This window comes from Oncorhynchus keta, chromosome 11 (assembly GCF_023373465.1).
Source record: "Oncorhynchus keta strain PuntledgeMale-10-30-2019 chromosome 11, Oket_V2, whole genome shotgun sequence".
Taxonomy (NCBI): domain Eukaryota; kingdom Metazoa; phylum Chordata; class Actinopteri; order Salmoniformes; family Salmonidae; genus Oncorhynchus; species Oncorhynchus keta.
In genome coordinates this window covers 25,594,256-25,610,344 of record NC_068431.1, presented here as the reverse complement: position 1 = coordinate 25,610,344, position 16,089 = coordinate 25,594,256, and the positions used below count along the sequence as shown (strand labels likewise).

Sequence of the window (16,089 nt, the reverse complement as noted above, 5' to 3'; positions counted from 1 at the left end):
TATTTGAGACTAAATAGATTATATTAAGTTAAAATAAAAGGGTTCATTCAGTGGTGTTGTAATTGTCATTATTACAAATATATATATAATATATATATATATAAATAAAAATTGGCCGATTAATCGGGCAACTTTTTTTGGTCCTCCAATAAATCGGTCTTGGTGTTGAAAAATCATAAATCGGTCGACCTTTAGCATACACCACATTAAACAAAGAGGTGGAGTCAAATGACCACTGTCTTCATGAACTGTGTCATCAGAAAAGACTAAGACTGGGATATACACTCGAAACAACACCACTGTTTTCATTGCAATATCAATATAGTGTATCACAACCAAGGTTGGAACCTTATCTACCACCACAGCACACCAGACAGTCCAACATTTTAGGAAAACATAGCAGCACCACAGTGCTCTGCTAAGTGTCTGATTACCTGGATTGTGCCAAAGTCCACATTCTCGTAGTGGAAGTGGGCACACTCAGCCAGCATGGGGAAGTGGCCTTTGGTGAAGAACAGTCTGAAATACAGAGAGGGACTGTGGTTAGGATGAAGGCCTTAGGCCTAGGGGTCTGATAGATAATGAAGAGAGTAAAGGAAGAGGGAGGGTGGAGAAGAAGAAAACATAGTACAAGAGAGGGGAGGAGAAAGAGGGCAAAAATAGATAAAATCCAGTAGAAAGGGCAAAATTGAAGGAGAGCGGGAGAGAGAGACTGAGAAAAGGACATAGATAACAAGAGTGAGGAAGAGACAGAAAGAGATGTAGAGCGATAGCTGAAGAGAGAAAAAGGTTGCAAGAGAGAACAGGGTGGGAGCCGAAAGAGAGAGCAAAATGGAGAGAAAAAGGATGATCGATAGAGATGTGTAGCAGATGTAAGGAGTTAAGGCGGTATCAGAAGGCCCATAGCAGGGTAAGTCTACTCAGTCAGATGGTCCACTCACTTCTTGACGTTCTTGACCTTCATGCTGGCCGTGCTGCTGCAGGAGCGCAAGAGGGGCTCGGCGCTCAGTTCGGGGACCTCGGCGCTTCGCGCCTGCATGTTGGAAAGGAAACAGACACTCGTCAATACATGACCTGTGACTTCACCTCTGACAAACAACTCCATATGAGTTGACCTGCATGCGAGAGAAACCAAGAGACAGTGCAAACCAAACCAAATTTGTTCAAAGAAACAATTCCAGGATGTAGTGACTGTTGTCAAAGTAGCTACTTAATATTTTTGTATTTTTCATGTTAATTGGATAGAGACAGTGAAAGAGTGGAAGAAAAGTTAGGAGAGTGTATTAGAAGGGCAGTCGGTTGGATTCAAACCTACCAAAGGCAAGACCACTCCAGGCCCCTACTCGCTACGTTTGACCCAAAATGGTAAAGTCTGACCCCTGACAGAGTCTAATCTGTGACCAAGTGAGGTTAAAACGCACTTGACAACATTACAGCAAGTCATCCTGTGTGGCTAAAGTCAACAAGGGAAAACAGAAACACCAAGCTAACAGAGAGAGAGACCTAAAGAGCAGGAACCCAGACTTAAAAGAAATTGGAAATACAGACATTGTCATCCTACAAGAAACATGGTATAGAGACCACTGGTTGCTCTCTAGGTTACAGAGAGCTAGTAGTCCCATCCACCAAACTACCAGGTGTGAAACAGGGAAGAGACCCAACTCACTATTAAATTAGTCAAAAAAGGAACATTTTAAATCTGTATAGAAATTAAGAAAGAAATTATCTCAACAGAGAAAAATGTCCTCATGTGTGCTACCTGTATCCCCCCACTTTAACAATGACAGCTTCTCCATCCTAGAGGGGGAGATCAACCATTTCCAGGCCCTGGGACGTATTAGTCTGTGGCAACCTAAATGCCAGAACTGGACAGGAACCTGACACTCTCAGCACATTTGGGGACAAACACCTACCTGGAGGTGACAGTATTCCCTCCCAAATATGCCCCCCAAGACACAACTATGACAAAACAACCACCAAAAATGGGTCACAGCTCTGTCGCACACTGGGTCTGCACATAGTCAATGGTAGGCTTCAAGGGGACTCCTATGGTAGGTACACCTACAGCTTAACCCTTGGCAGTAGTACTGTAGACTACTTTATCACTGACCTCAACCCAGAGTCTCTCAGAGAGTTCACAATCAGACCACTGACACCCCTTTCAGATCACAGCAAAATCAATCTACCTGAACAGAGCAATACTTAATCATGAGTCATCAAAGCCAAAGGAACTACACAATATTAAGACATGCTATAGATGGAAGGATAGTAGTGTAGAGACCTACCAAATAAAATCAATCAGGCAACAAAACATTCAATCCCTTTAAGACAACTTCCTGGACAAAACATTTCACTGTAATAGTGAAGGTGTTAACCTTGCAGTAGAAAGCCTAAACAGTATATTTGACTTTTCGGCTCCCCTATCTTTGATGATTTCAAAAAAGCTTTTGACTCAATTTGGCACGAGGGCCTGCTATACAAATTCTTGAAAAGTGGTGTTGGGGGTAAAACATACGACATTATAAAATCCATGTACACATAGTGTGCGGTTAAAATGGGCAAAACACTTTTATTTCCACAGGGCTGTGGGCTGAGACAGAGATGTAACTTAAGCCCCACCCTCTTCAACATATATACAGTTGAAATTGTAGTTTACATACACTTAGGTTGGACTCATTAAAACCCGTTTTTCAACAACTCCACAAATTTCTTGTTAACAAACTCTAGTTTTGGCAAGTCAGTTAGGACATATACTTTTTAAAATTTATTTTATTTTATTTCACCTTTATTTAACCAGGTAGGCTAGTTGAGAACAAGTTCTCATTTGCAACTGCGACCTGGCCAAGATAAAGCATAGCAGTGTGAACAGACAACACAGAGTTACACATGGAGTAAACAATTAACAAGTCAATAACACAGTAGAAAAAAAGGGGAGTCTATATACAATGTGTGCAAAAGGCATGAGGAGGTAGGCGAATAATTACAATATTGCAGATTAACACTGGAGTGATAAATGATCAGATGATCATGTACAGGTAGAGATATTGGTGTGCAAAAGAGCAGAAAAGTAAATAAATAAAAACTGTGGGGATGAGGTAGGTGAAAATGGGTGGGCTATTTACCAATAGATTATTTACAGCTGCAGCGATCGGTTAGCTGCTCAGATAGCTGATGTTTGAAGTTGGTGAGGGAGATAAGTCTCCAACTTCAGCGATTTTTGCAATTCGTTCCAGTCACAGGCAGCAGAGTACTGGAACGAAAGGCGGCCGAATGAGGTGTTGGCTTTAGGGATGATCAGTGAGATACACCTGCTGGAGCGCGTGCTACGGATGGGTGTTGCCATCGTGACCAGTGAACTGAGATAAGGCGGAGCTTTACCTAGCATGGCCTTGTAGATGACCTGGAGCCAGTGGGTCTGGCAACGAATATGTAGCGAGGGCCAGCCGACTAGAGCATACAAGTCGCAGTGGTGGGTAGTATAAGGTGCTTTAGTGACAAAACGGATGGCACTGTGATAAACTGCATCCAGTTTGCTGAGTAGAGTGTTGGAAGCGATTTTGAAGATGACATCGCCGAAGTCGAGGATCGGAAGGATAGTCAGTTTTACAAGGGTAAGCTTGGCAGCGTGAGTGAAGGAGGATTTGTTGCGGAATAGAAAGCCGACTCTTGATTTGGTTTTCGATTGGAGATATTTGATATGGGTCTGGAAGGAGAGTTTGCAGTCTAGCCAGACACCTAGGTACTTATAGGTGTCCACATATTCAAGGTCGGAACCATCCAGTGTGGTGATGCTAGTCGGGCATGCGGGTGCAGGCAGCGATCGGTTGAAAAGCATGCATTTGGTTTTACTAGCGTTTAAGAGCAGTTGGAGGCCACGGAAGGAGTGTTGTATGGCATTGAAGCTCGTTTGGAGGTTAGATAGCACAGTGTCCAATGACGGGCCGAAAGTATATAGAATGGTGTCGTCTGCGTAGAGGTGGATCAGGGAATCGCCCGCAGCAAGACCAACATCATTGATATATACAGAGAAAAGAGTCGGCCCGAGAATTGAACCCTGTGGCACCCCCATAGAGACTGCCAGAGGACCGGACAGCATGCCCTCCGATTTGACACACTGAACTCTGTCTGCAAAGTAATTGATGAACCAGGCAAGGCAGTCATCCGAAAAACCGAGGCTACTGAGTCTGCCGATAAGAATCTGGTGATTGACAGAGTCGAAAGCCTTGGCAAGGTCGATGAAGACGGCTGCACAGTACTGTCTTTTATCGATGGCGGTTATGATGTCGTTTAGTACCTTGAGTGTGGCTGAGGTGCACCCGAGACCGGCTCGGAAACCAGATTGCATAGCGGAGAAGGTACGGTGGGATTCGAGATGGTCAGTGACCTGTTTGTTGACTTGGCTTTCGAAGAGGGCAGAATGGATATAGGTCTGTACCAGTTTGGGTCCAGGGTGTCTCCCCCTTTGAAGAGGGGGATGACTGCAGCTTTGTGCATGACAAGTCATTTTTCAACAATTGTTTACAAACATATTATTTCACTGCATCACAACTCCAGTGGGTCAGACATTTACATACACTAAGTTGACTGTGCCTTTAAACAGCTTGGAAAATTCCAGAAAATGGTGTCATGGCTTTAGAAGCTTCTGATAGGCTAATTGACATCATTTTAGTCAATTGGAGGTGTACCTGTGGATGTATTTCAAGGCCTACCTTCGAACTCAGTGCCTCTTTGCTTGACATCATGAGAAAATCAAAAGAAATCCGCCAAGACCTCAGGAAAAGAAAGTGTAGACATCCACATGTCCGGTTCATCCTTGGGAGCAATTTCCAAATGCCTGAAGGTACCATGTTCATCTGTACAAACAATAGTACGCCAGTATAAACACCATGGGACCACGCAGACGTCATACCGCTCAGGAAGGAGATGCGTTCTGTCTCTTAGAGATGAACGTACTTTGGTGCGAAAAGTGCAAATCAATCCCACAACAACAGCAAAGGACCTTGTGAAGATGCTGGAGGAAACCGGTACAAAAGTATCTATATCCTCAGTAAAACAAATGCTATATCGACATAACCTGAAAGGCTGCTCAGCAAGGAAGAAGCCACTGCTCCAAAACCGCTATAAAAAAGTCAGACTACGGTTTGCAACTGCACATTGGGACAAAGATCATACTTTTTGGAGAAACGTCCTCTGGTCTGATGAAACAAAAATAGAACTGTTTAGCCATACTGACCATCGTTATGTTTGGAGGAAAAAGGGGGAGGCTTGCAAGCCGAAGAACACCATCCCAACCGTGAAGCACGGGGGTGGCAGCATCATGTTGTGGGGGTGCTTTGCTGCAGGAGAGACTGGTGCACTTCACAAAATAGATGGCATCAGGAGGAAAACATGTGGATATATATATATATTTTTTTTCCACCTTTATTTAACCAGGTAGGCAAGTTGAGAACAAGTTCTCATTTACAATTGCGACCTGGCCAAGATAAAGCAAAGCAGTTCGACACATACAATGACACAGAGTTACACATGGAGTAAAACAAACATACAGTCAATAATACAGTATCAACAAGTCTATATATGATGTGAGCAAATGAGGTGAGATAAGGGAGGTAAAGGCCAAAAAATGCCATAGTGGCAAAGTAGATACAATATAGCAAGTAAAACACTGGAATGGTAGATTTGCAGTGGAAGAATGCGCAAAATAAAAATAATGGGGTGCAAAGGAGCAAAATAAATAAATTAAATACAGTAGGGAAAGAGGTAGTTGATTGGGCAAAATTACAGGTGGGCTATGTACAGGTGCAGTAATCTGTGAGCTGCTCTGACAGTTGGTGCTTAAAGCTAGTGAGGGGGATAAGTGTTTCCAGTTTCAGAGATTTTTGTAGTTCGTTCCAGTCATTGGCAGCAGAGAACTGGAAGGAGAGGCGGCCAAAGAAAGGTTTTGGGGGTGACTAGAGAGATATACCTGCTGGAGCGTGTGCTACAGGTGGGATATGCTATGGTGACCAGCGAGCTGAGATAAGGGGGGACTTTACCTAGCAGGGTCTTGTAGATGACATGGAGCCAGTGGGTTTGGCGACGAGAATGAAGCGAGGGCCAGCCAACGAGAGCGTACAGGTCGCAATGGTGGGTAGTATATGGGACTTTGGTGACAAAACGGATTGCACTGTGATAGACTGCATCCAATTAGTTGAGTAGGGTATTGGAGGCTATTTTGTAAATGACATCGCCGAAGTCGAGGATTGGTAGGATGGTCAGTTTTACAAGGGTATGTTTGGCAGCATGAGTGAAGGATGCTTTGTTGCGAAATAGGAAGCCAATTCTAGATTTAGCTTTGGATTGGAGATGTTTGATATGGGTCTGGAAGGAGAGTTTACAGTCTAACCAGACACCTAAGTATTTGTAGTTGTCCACGTATTCTAAGTCAGAGCCGTCCAGAGTAGTGATGTTGGACAAGCGGGCAGGTAGCGATCGGTTGAAGAGCATGCATTTAGTTTAACTTGTATTTAAGAGCAATTGGGGGCCACGGAAGGATAGTTGTATGGCATTGAAGCTCAGCTGGAGGGTTGTTAACACAGTGTCCAAAGAAGGGCCAAAAGTATACAGAATGGTGTCGTCTACGGAGAGGTGGATCAGAGACTCACCAGCAGCAAGAGCGACATCATTGATGTATACAGAGAAGAGAGTCGGTCCAAGAATTGAACCCTGTGGCACCTCCATAGAGACTGCCAGAGGTCCGGACAGCAGACCCTCCGATTTGACACACTGAACTCTATCAGAGAAGTAGTTGGTGAACAAGGCGAGGCAATCATTTGAGAAACCAAGGCTGTCGAGTCTGCCAATGAGGATGTGGTGATTGACAGAGTCGAAAGCCTTGGCCAGATCAATGAATACGGCTGCACAGTAATGTTTCTTATCGATGGCGGTTAAGATATCGTTTAGGACCTTGAGGTGCACCCATGACCAGCTCTGAAACCAGATTGTATAGCAGAGAAGGTATGGTGAGATACGAAATGGTCGGTAATCTGTTTGTTGACTTGGCTTTCGAAGACCTTAGAAAAGGCAGGGTAGGATAGATATAGGTCTGTAGCAGTTTGGGTCAAGAGTGTCCCCCCCTTTGAAGAGGGGGATGACCGCAGTTGCTTTCCAATCTTTGGGAATCTCAGACGACACGAGAGGTTGAACAGGCTAGTAATAGGGGTTGCAACAATTTCGGCAGATAATTTTAGAAAGGGTCCAGATTGTCTAGCCCGGCTTATTTGTAGGGGTCCAGATTTTGCAGCTCTTTCAGAGAAATGGGGAAGGCTTGGGCGAGTTGCTGTGGGGGGTGCAGTGCTGTTGACCGGGGTAGGAGTAGCCAGGTGGAAAACATGGCCAGCCGTAGAAAAATTCTTATCGAAATTCTCAATTACGGTGGATTTATCAGTGGTGACAGTGTTTCCTATCTTCAGTGCAGTGGGCAGCTGGGAGGAGGTGTTCTTATTCTCCATGGACTTTACAGTGTCCCAGAACTTTTTTGAGTTAGTGTTGTAGGAAGCAAATTTCTGCTTGAAAAAGCTAGCCTTGGCTCTTCTAACTGCCTGTGTATAATGGTTTCTAGCTTCCCTGAACAGCTGCATATCACGGGGGCTGTTCAATGCTAATGATTGCAACACCGCCCCCTTTGGCAGTTCTGTCTTGTCTGAAAATGTTGTACTTAGGAATTAAAATTTCAGAATTTTTGGTGGTCTTCCTAAGCCAGGATTCAGACACAGCTAGAACATCCGGGTTGGCAGAGTGTGCTAAAGCAGTGAATAGAACAAACTTAGGGAGGAGGCTTCTAATGTTAACATGCATGAAACCAAGGCTATTACGGTTACAGAAGTCATCAAATGAGAGCGCCTGGGGAATAGGAGTGGAGCTAGGCACTACAGGGCCTGGATTCACCTCTACATCGCCAGAGGAACAGAGGAGGAGTAGGATAAGGGTACGGCTAAAAGCAATAAGAATTGGTCGTCTAGAACGTCTGGAGTAAAAGGAGGTTTCTGGGGGCGATAAAATAGCTTCAAGGTATAATGTACAGACAAAGGTATGGTAGGATGTGAATACAGTGGAGGTAAACCTAGATATTGAGTGATGAAGAGAGAGATATTGTCTCTAGAAACATCATTGAAAGGACATGTCATCGCATGTGTGGGTGGTGGAACTAATAGGTTGGATAAGGTATAGTAAGTCGCTCTGGATAAGAGCGTCTGCTAAATGACTTAAATGTAAATGTAAATGTAGAGGCTCTACAGTGAAATAAGCCAATAAACACTAACCAGAACAGCAATGGACAAGGCATATTGACATTAAGGAGAGGCATGCTTAGTCGAGTGATCAAAAGGGTCCAGTGAGTAGAGGGGTTGGTTGGGGTCACGGCGATTTAGACAGTTAGCCGGGCTATCGGTAGCAAGCTAGCATAGGATGGAGGTCTGTTATTAGCCACCTCGTGCGTTTCCGTCGGTAGGATTAGTGGGGTTCCGTGTGGTAGAGAGGATGAATCCAAATCACACACAAAAAAAACAATAGATATAGAGGCCCAAGAAAAAATAAAATAAATAAATTGTCCGATAGGTCTATTCAGATAACAGCCGATAACACAGCTAACGGTTAGCGGTAACGTCGCGACGGAGGAGCCAGCCGGATAACTCCTTCGGGTAGATAACGTCGGTAGTCCAGTTGTGAAGGCCCGGTGGGGCTCCGCGTTGGCAGTAAAACGGGTCCGGATAAGTGATTGTAGCCCAGGAGTGATTGATGGAACTCTTCAGCTGGCTAGCTCCGGAATAATTGATGTTTGCTCCGACGAAAGCCGATAGTCACACGGATAGCAGCTAGCTCGCTGCGAGATCCAGGTATGAATGTCCAGAGTTAGCGGTTGAAATCCAGGGACATGGAGAGAAAAATAGGTCCGGTATGTTCCGTTCCGAGCCGCACAAAACTGCCAATAGATTTTCGAGTTAAAGGATAGCTGATGACCACAAACTGTGGTTAGCTGAATACTAACGATTAGCCAGTAAGGAAGCTAACTAGTTTATGATTAGCTTCTGGATTAGCTTCTGGCTAGCTTCTGGATTAGCTTCTGGCTAGCTTCTATGGAGGATTACAGATTTGAGGTAAACAGGACTTTTTTTATAAATATAAATTGGTCAGGCGGGTTGCATGAGTGTTTTGACGATGAGTTTATGGAAAATAAAAAAATATATAAAAAGGTATGCGAAAAAAGTTGTGTGTGTGTATATATATATATATATATATATATATATATATATACATATATATATATATATACATACATATATATATATATATACATACATATATATCATTTACACGGGACACGACAAGACGAGGACAAAAGACGTCTGAACTGCTATTCCAACTTGGAACAATATGCCATATTGAAGCAACATCTCAAGACATCAGTCAGGAAGTTCAAGCTTGGTCACAAATGGGTCTTCCAAATGGACAATGACCCCAAGCATACTTCCAAAGTTGTGGCATAATGGCTCAAGGACAACACAGTCAAGGGATTGGAGTGGCCATCACAAAGCCCTGACCTCAATCCCATAGAAAATTTGTGGGCAGAATTTAAAAAGTGTGTGCGAGCAAGGAGGCCTACAAACCTGACTCAGTTACACCAGCTCCGTCAGGAGGAATGGGCCATAATTCACCCAACTTATTGTGGGAAGCTTGTGGAAGGCTACCTGAAATGTTTGACCCAAGTTAAACAATTTAACGGCAATGCTACCAAATACTAATTGAGTGTATGTAAACTTCTGACCCACTGGGAATGTGACGAAAGAAATAAAAGATTCTCTCAACTAAAATAAAGTGGGGATCCTAACTGACCTAAGACATGGGAGTTAGCATAGGTCCCTAAGACATTTTTACTAGGATTAAATGTCAGGAATTGTGAAAAACTGAGTTTCAATGTATTTGGCTAAGGTGTATGTAAATTTATGACTTCAACTGTATCAACACATTGGCGAGAGCACTAGAACAGTCTGAAGCACCTGGCATCAACCTACTAGAATCTGAAGATAAATGTCCAATGTTGGCTGATGATCTGGTGCTTCTGTCCCCAACCAAGGAGGAACTACAGCAGCACCTAGATCTTCTGCACAGATTCTGTCAGACCTGGGCCCTGACAGTAAATAATGGTGTTCCAAAAAGGTCCAGTTGCCAGGACCACAAATACAAATTCCAATCTAGCCCTAGAGCACAAAATCCAGCAAAGAGCCATTCAATTCTACAACCACCTAAAAGTAAGCGATTCCCAAACCTTCCGTAACAAAGCCATCGCCTACAGAGAGATGAATCTGGATAAGAGTCTCCTAAGCAAGCTGGTCCTGGGGCTGTGTTCACAAACACAAACAGACCCCACAGAGCCCCAGGATAGCAACACAATTAGACCAAACCAAATCATGAGAAAACAAAAAGATAACTTGACACATTGGAAAGAATTAACAAAAAAACAGGAGCAAACTAGAATGCTATTTGGCCCCAAACAGAGAGTATACAGTGGCAGAATACCTGACCACTGACACGGTCCAGAAATTAAGGAAAGCTTTGACAATATACAGACTTAGTGAACATGGTCTTGCCACTGAGAAAGGCTGCCGCTGGCAGACAATGGCTCTAAAGAGAAGACAGGCTATGTGCACACTGCCCACAAAACAAGGTGGAAACTGAGCTGCACTTCCTAACCTCCTGCCCAATGTATCACCACATTAGAGACACATATCTCCCTCAGATTACACAGACCCACAAAGAATTAAAAACCAAATCCAATTTTGATAAACTCCCATATCTACTGAGTGAAATATCAGTGTGCAATCACAGCAGCAAGATTTGTGACCTGTTGCCACAAGGGCAATCAGTGAAGAACAAACACCAAACCCCATATTTATTTATTTTTCCTTTTGTAGTTGAACTATTTGCACATCATTACAACACTGTATAAAGACATAATGACATTATTTTGTGTACCGTTTACTCTTCATTTTTTTATTCACTTTTGTTTATCTATTTTACTTGCTGTGGCAATGTAAACATATGATTCCCAAGCCATTAAAGCCCATTGAGAGAGAAGAGAAAGTTTGGTCTCTTTCTAGCTGGTTGCAGACAAAAACCGGGAAGGCGATAAGCAGATAAGCATGAGGCAATGAGGTCAGAGACAGGAGCCAGGTGGGCCGGTGTACAGATAGCATCATGACAGGCCTGCAGTAGCTGTGAACGGGAATGTAGAATCGCTTAGCCTGTGTGCCAGTCTCTTTCTATTCTTTCTGCTTTAGCCGACTCCAATGTTATTGCTGTTTGGCATCGAATTATTCTTCTTAAGCAAAAACAGAGTGACAAGCAGGCTATTAAGAACTACTCGGAGCAGACAAACACTGGTAGCAACCTCTTAAGTGCTTCCCCAAGGGGAGAGGCTTATCAAGTCTAGCTAATACATTCTCAGAGGTTCAGCTGTACCTATAAAATATTCAACTGTCTTGAAGAAGGCGAGGGCTCATCAAGACTTGCTAAATAAAGGAATACAGTGCAGGTGTTGCCAAATTTCACCTGGGTTGTTGGATATTATGCAGTCACCTATGTCGAATTAAGTGATGATGAATGAGAAGGATTCTGCTTATGTATTGCATTTAGGCGTTATCCACATATATTTATTGACTAACTACTGGTAAATTACTTAGTCAATAACTTGCAGCATGTCCATTTATTCATGTAAGTCTATTTTTTATAAATTGTACTTTCATTTAACCACTGAAAGCACATTCTCTTTTGCAATAAGACCAAACCAATGTTCTGTTAACAATGTGCCCTCAGTCAATCGTTGTGGCACGTCGAGAGCTTGGCAGACTTATTTATCGATTCATCCTCTGAATTGCAGCACACCACTGCCTGCCATGCATGTCGGCTCCTGCCATTTGGGCACATTGTGACAGCTAACGCTAACTAGCTTAGTATTTTGAACACTGCGACCCACTGTGATAGCTAACGTTAATTAGCATTTTTTTATCAAATCAAATTTTATTTGTCACACGCTTTCGTAAACAAGTTGTAGACTAACAGTGAAATGCTTACTTATGGGCACTTACCAGCAATGCAGAGAAAGAAAATAAATAAATTGAAAAATAATAAGGAATAAATCAAGACAATGTCCCCAATCCACAAGAGAGATTTATTGCGTTTAATTTATTCACACATCTAGGCCCCTTTTAAAAGCTGCTCCCTTCATAATAACATAATAAAACATCTAACAAACAGCAGACATGCCACGCCTTTAATGTTTCAAAAGTGATCAATATTAATTAGCTGGAACGAGATGAAAGTTCACCCCATTCGCTTTGTAGTGTACTACTTTTGACCAGGGCCCATAGGGTTAGTCAAAAGTAGAGCACTATATAGGGAATAGGGTGCCATTAGGGACTCAGTGTGTCTTCTCCACTGTATCAAATTTTTTGTGGTTCCAAAGTGCGAGTGGTGGGGGACATGTCATGTTACCATGGAGACAGCTGTATTCATCAGGGTATAATTATTTATTGTTATTATACCCTGATGAAGACAGCTTGGCTGTCAAAACGTTGGTAATTAAATTATTGCATTTGAGCTCCTAGAGTGTGCGGCTCTCTTATATTTAAAACATTTCAATGATTGGACATGATTTGGAAAGGCACACACCTGTCTATTTAAAATCCCACGGTTGACAGTGCACGTCAGAGCAAAAACCAAACCATGAGGTCAAAGGAATTGTCCGAGAGCTCCGAGACAAGATTGTGTCAAGGCACAGATCTGGGGAAGGACACCAAAAATATGTATGCAGCATTGAAGGTCCCCAAGAACACAGTAGCCTCCATCATTCTTAAATGGAAGGAGTCTGGAACCACCAAGACACCGCCGGGCCAAACTGAGCAATCGGGGGAGAAGGGCGGTCAGGCAGGTGACCAAGAACCCGATGGTCACTATGAAGGAGCACCAGAGTTCCTCTGTGGAGATGGGAGAATCTTCCAGAAGGACAACCATCTCTGCAGCACTCCACCAATCAGGCCTTTATGGTAGAGTGGTCAGACGGAAGCCACTCCTCAGTAAAAGGCACATGAGTTTGCCAAAAAGGCACCTAAAGGACTCTCAGACCATGAGAAACAAGATTCTCTGGGTCTGATGACACCAAGTTGTACTCTTTAGCCAAGCATCACATCTGGGGGAAACCTGGCACCATCCCTACAGTGAAACATGGTGGTGGAAGCATCATGCTGTGGGGATGTTTTTCAGCGGCAGAGATTGGGAGACTAGTCAGGATTAGAGAAGAAACAGTATGAACATTTTATATCACGATTATAGTGACCAAAATTATCACGGTTTTCAGTATTATCGTGGTATTGTTCAAATGTGCTGGAAATGTTCAAAAAGTACTGATACACACACCGAAATCATTTCACCATGTTTTATATTGAAAACCAACAAACTACTAATATAATTAGCAGCACTATGCACTTTTTGTCTGTATAAACATTAAAAATGGCACCATGTGGCCATGAGGTAAAAGTTTCCCAAGTGCAGGTTTTAATGAACACAACCTTAAGTAAGCAAATCAAATGCGCATATAAAAGCAACACAAGTAAAGCAATGTGCATGTAAGAAGAATACAACCATATGTAAACAAATCAAACGAACAGCACTGATTGTATGTCCGTTCTCTCCTTCATAAAGAAATAAGGTGCTGCTGGCCTAACATCCTGTATGTATGCATCTCTGTTTACTTGAGATTAAAACGTAAAACTCTCTCCAAAAGGCATGTTGGTTGCTGGGACGCACAAACGCGTCCTGGCAACCCTGGCAAGGTGAGGCAGCTCTGATGCATGGCCCCTCCACCACACCTGTGGATCATCTTCTGCTGGAATGGGTGGCAGAGACAGGTAGACCTTGATCTATTATTTTACTCTGTCTTCTGGGGTGGTCGGAATCTGACGCTCTTCACCTCTCTGCTGCCTTGTTGAGATCATCTTCTTAGCAATCCAGCCAGGCATTCCCCTCCGATGCCACTGTGGTGGTGGAGGTGCAGCTGGTGCTTTGTGGTTCTTCCCTGACTTGTGCAGCTGCCAGCTTCAAGGCCTCCTGGACACAGGTGTCGGTGTCAACTTTTGCAGCCTCGAGCTCATCTAAAAAGCTCCTTTTGAAGCAGGGGTCAATGAAACAAGCCATGTCTATGACTCTCTGCCTTCTCTGTGTATCTGTTGATAAGGTCTTCTCTCATTACCCTTTTCATCCCCTTGGTCAGGGATGGCTCCGTATCCTTTTCCACCTGAACATCACGGGTGTTGTGTTCCAGGACAGGCTTGATGGCTGACAGTGTTACTTGTGTCTCTGAGGCAAGTACATCTGTAAACTTGCTTAGAGGTACAAGGAGCTGGCACAGTTGCTCCATGACACTAATGTCGGCATCAGATGCCATGATACTCTTTCTCCAGCCAGTGTCACACAGCCTGGTTGCTGTTGGCTGAGGAAACTCTCAAGGATCTTGTGTGTCGATCCCCATTGGGTCACAACATCATGGATCAGAGCTTTCTGTGGCATGTTGAGGGCAGCTTGCTTTTCTCTCAGTTCACTCCTTCTCTTCCAGTTCCGTGAGAAGCCTTGGACCAGATGACGGCAGACCTTGACTACTGTGTCAACTCTCTGAATTTTCAGAGCCTTTGAGATGGCCAGGTTCAAATTATGGCCAAAGCACCCAAGCCACAGATCTGGGAACTTTTCAAAAGCCGTGATCGTGTTGGTTGCATTGTCTGTGGGTATGCAGACCAGGTCTTTCTTGTTGATCCCCCACTCTTCCAGCATATTCTCAAACTCTCTGATGTTGTGAGCCAAGTGATCTTCTGGGAAGAACAGTTTCCAGGCAGTTTGAAAACTAGTTCATTGCATCTGCCCAGTTTCAAAATATGACCATATTCCCCAGCTGCTTGCCGTCGTTTTGAAGTAATCGCGGGGGAAAAAAATAGGCCTTATTTTAGGGCATTTTTCAACCTATCAGCTCCTATTAGTTCTATTGAGCACCATGGCACCAACTCGCCTTCTGAAGGTTCTATTGCCAGCTTATTGTTCTACATTGCAATGCCTGCTTCGCTATTGTTGGCAATGAGACCTGCTCACGTTGTTTATAGTTCAAATGTAAACAACAAAATTACTCATGGAACTCTGAGGCCGTCCCATTGTTTCCTATAGGGGAATATAGGCATGTCTGTCTATTTCGTCAAATATGTCCAATATGTATGTTTTGATTTTTTTCAAGTCGGACGGCATTTTAATCTACTCTTTATAATTATGTAAGTCTGGGCAGCGATTTCGGTTGTCATCAAATGATTGGACTAAAATACTTTTTGCCCTTTGAACGCTCAGCTCACCCCATTGTTTCCTATGGAGAGGCATGCCGGTCTATTTCGCCAAATATTTCACAATGTGTATATTCAAGTCGGGCATAATTTAAAAAATCAGGAGAATCTCTTTGTAATTATGTAAGTCTGGGCAGCAAGCTCGTTTGTCATTGATTACTAGACCAGAAATAGTCAGAAGTTTTCATGTTTTCCGTACTTTCTCATTAAGCAGACATAAGCACAGTTGACACCATCAAGGTGTGGATGTAACTTTCTACACAAGTTGGGATTGTAGTGGTAAAAAAAAAGGGATACATTTTTTGTGCCATTTAGGCTAAATGGAATTCAAGCATCACGTCAGTCAAAACCGGCTCTGCGAACGTTTGATTCCATTCATTTGCTACGGGATTGCGCTAGTGTTCCAGCTTAGCCAATGGTATTTTGCTGTTTTTCAGCCTTGGGTGAATTTGACTTGTTCTATTGTCCAGCCTATCAATGGGCGAATAGAGTCTGCAGACACACAACGCATACAGCAGCAGAACAATGTGTAGTGTTTTTACAAGAGTAGATAACACTGCAAGCTTCAGTTCACATCATTGACAAGCTATTAGCAAGTTAGACAGACAAACCATTACATTTCCCCCCATTCCGAAGTCCCCACATCATGCATTGAGCTAAAAGTTAACTTACCTTGCAT

At 43.3% G+C, this 16,089-nt stretch overlaps 1 protein-coding gene across 3 annotated transcripts in view; it reads right to left on the bottom strand.

Annotated features, from left to right (window-relative positions):
* Nucleotides 1-16,089, bottom strand: part of LOC118389975 (rho GTPase-activating protein 32-like) — a 262,757-nt gene that overhangs the window by 107,034 nt on the left and 139,634 nt on the right. For all 3 annotated transcript variants that reach the window (XM_052529794.1, XM_035780032.2, XM_035780033.2), the window contains 2 exons: nucleotides 942-1,033; nucleotides 435-519 (listed from right to left, as the gene is read on the bottom strand). In XM_052529794.1, coding sequence (XP_052385754.1) covers nucleotides 435-519; nucleotides 942-1,033 — 177 coding nt within the window. The remainder of the gene's footprint in view (nucleotides 1-434; nucleotides 520-941; nucleotides 1,034-16,089) is intronic.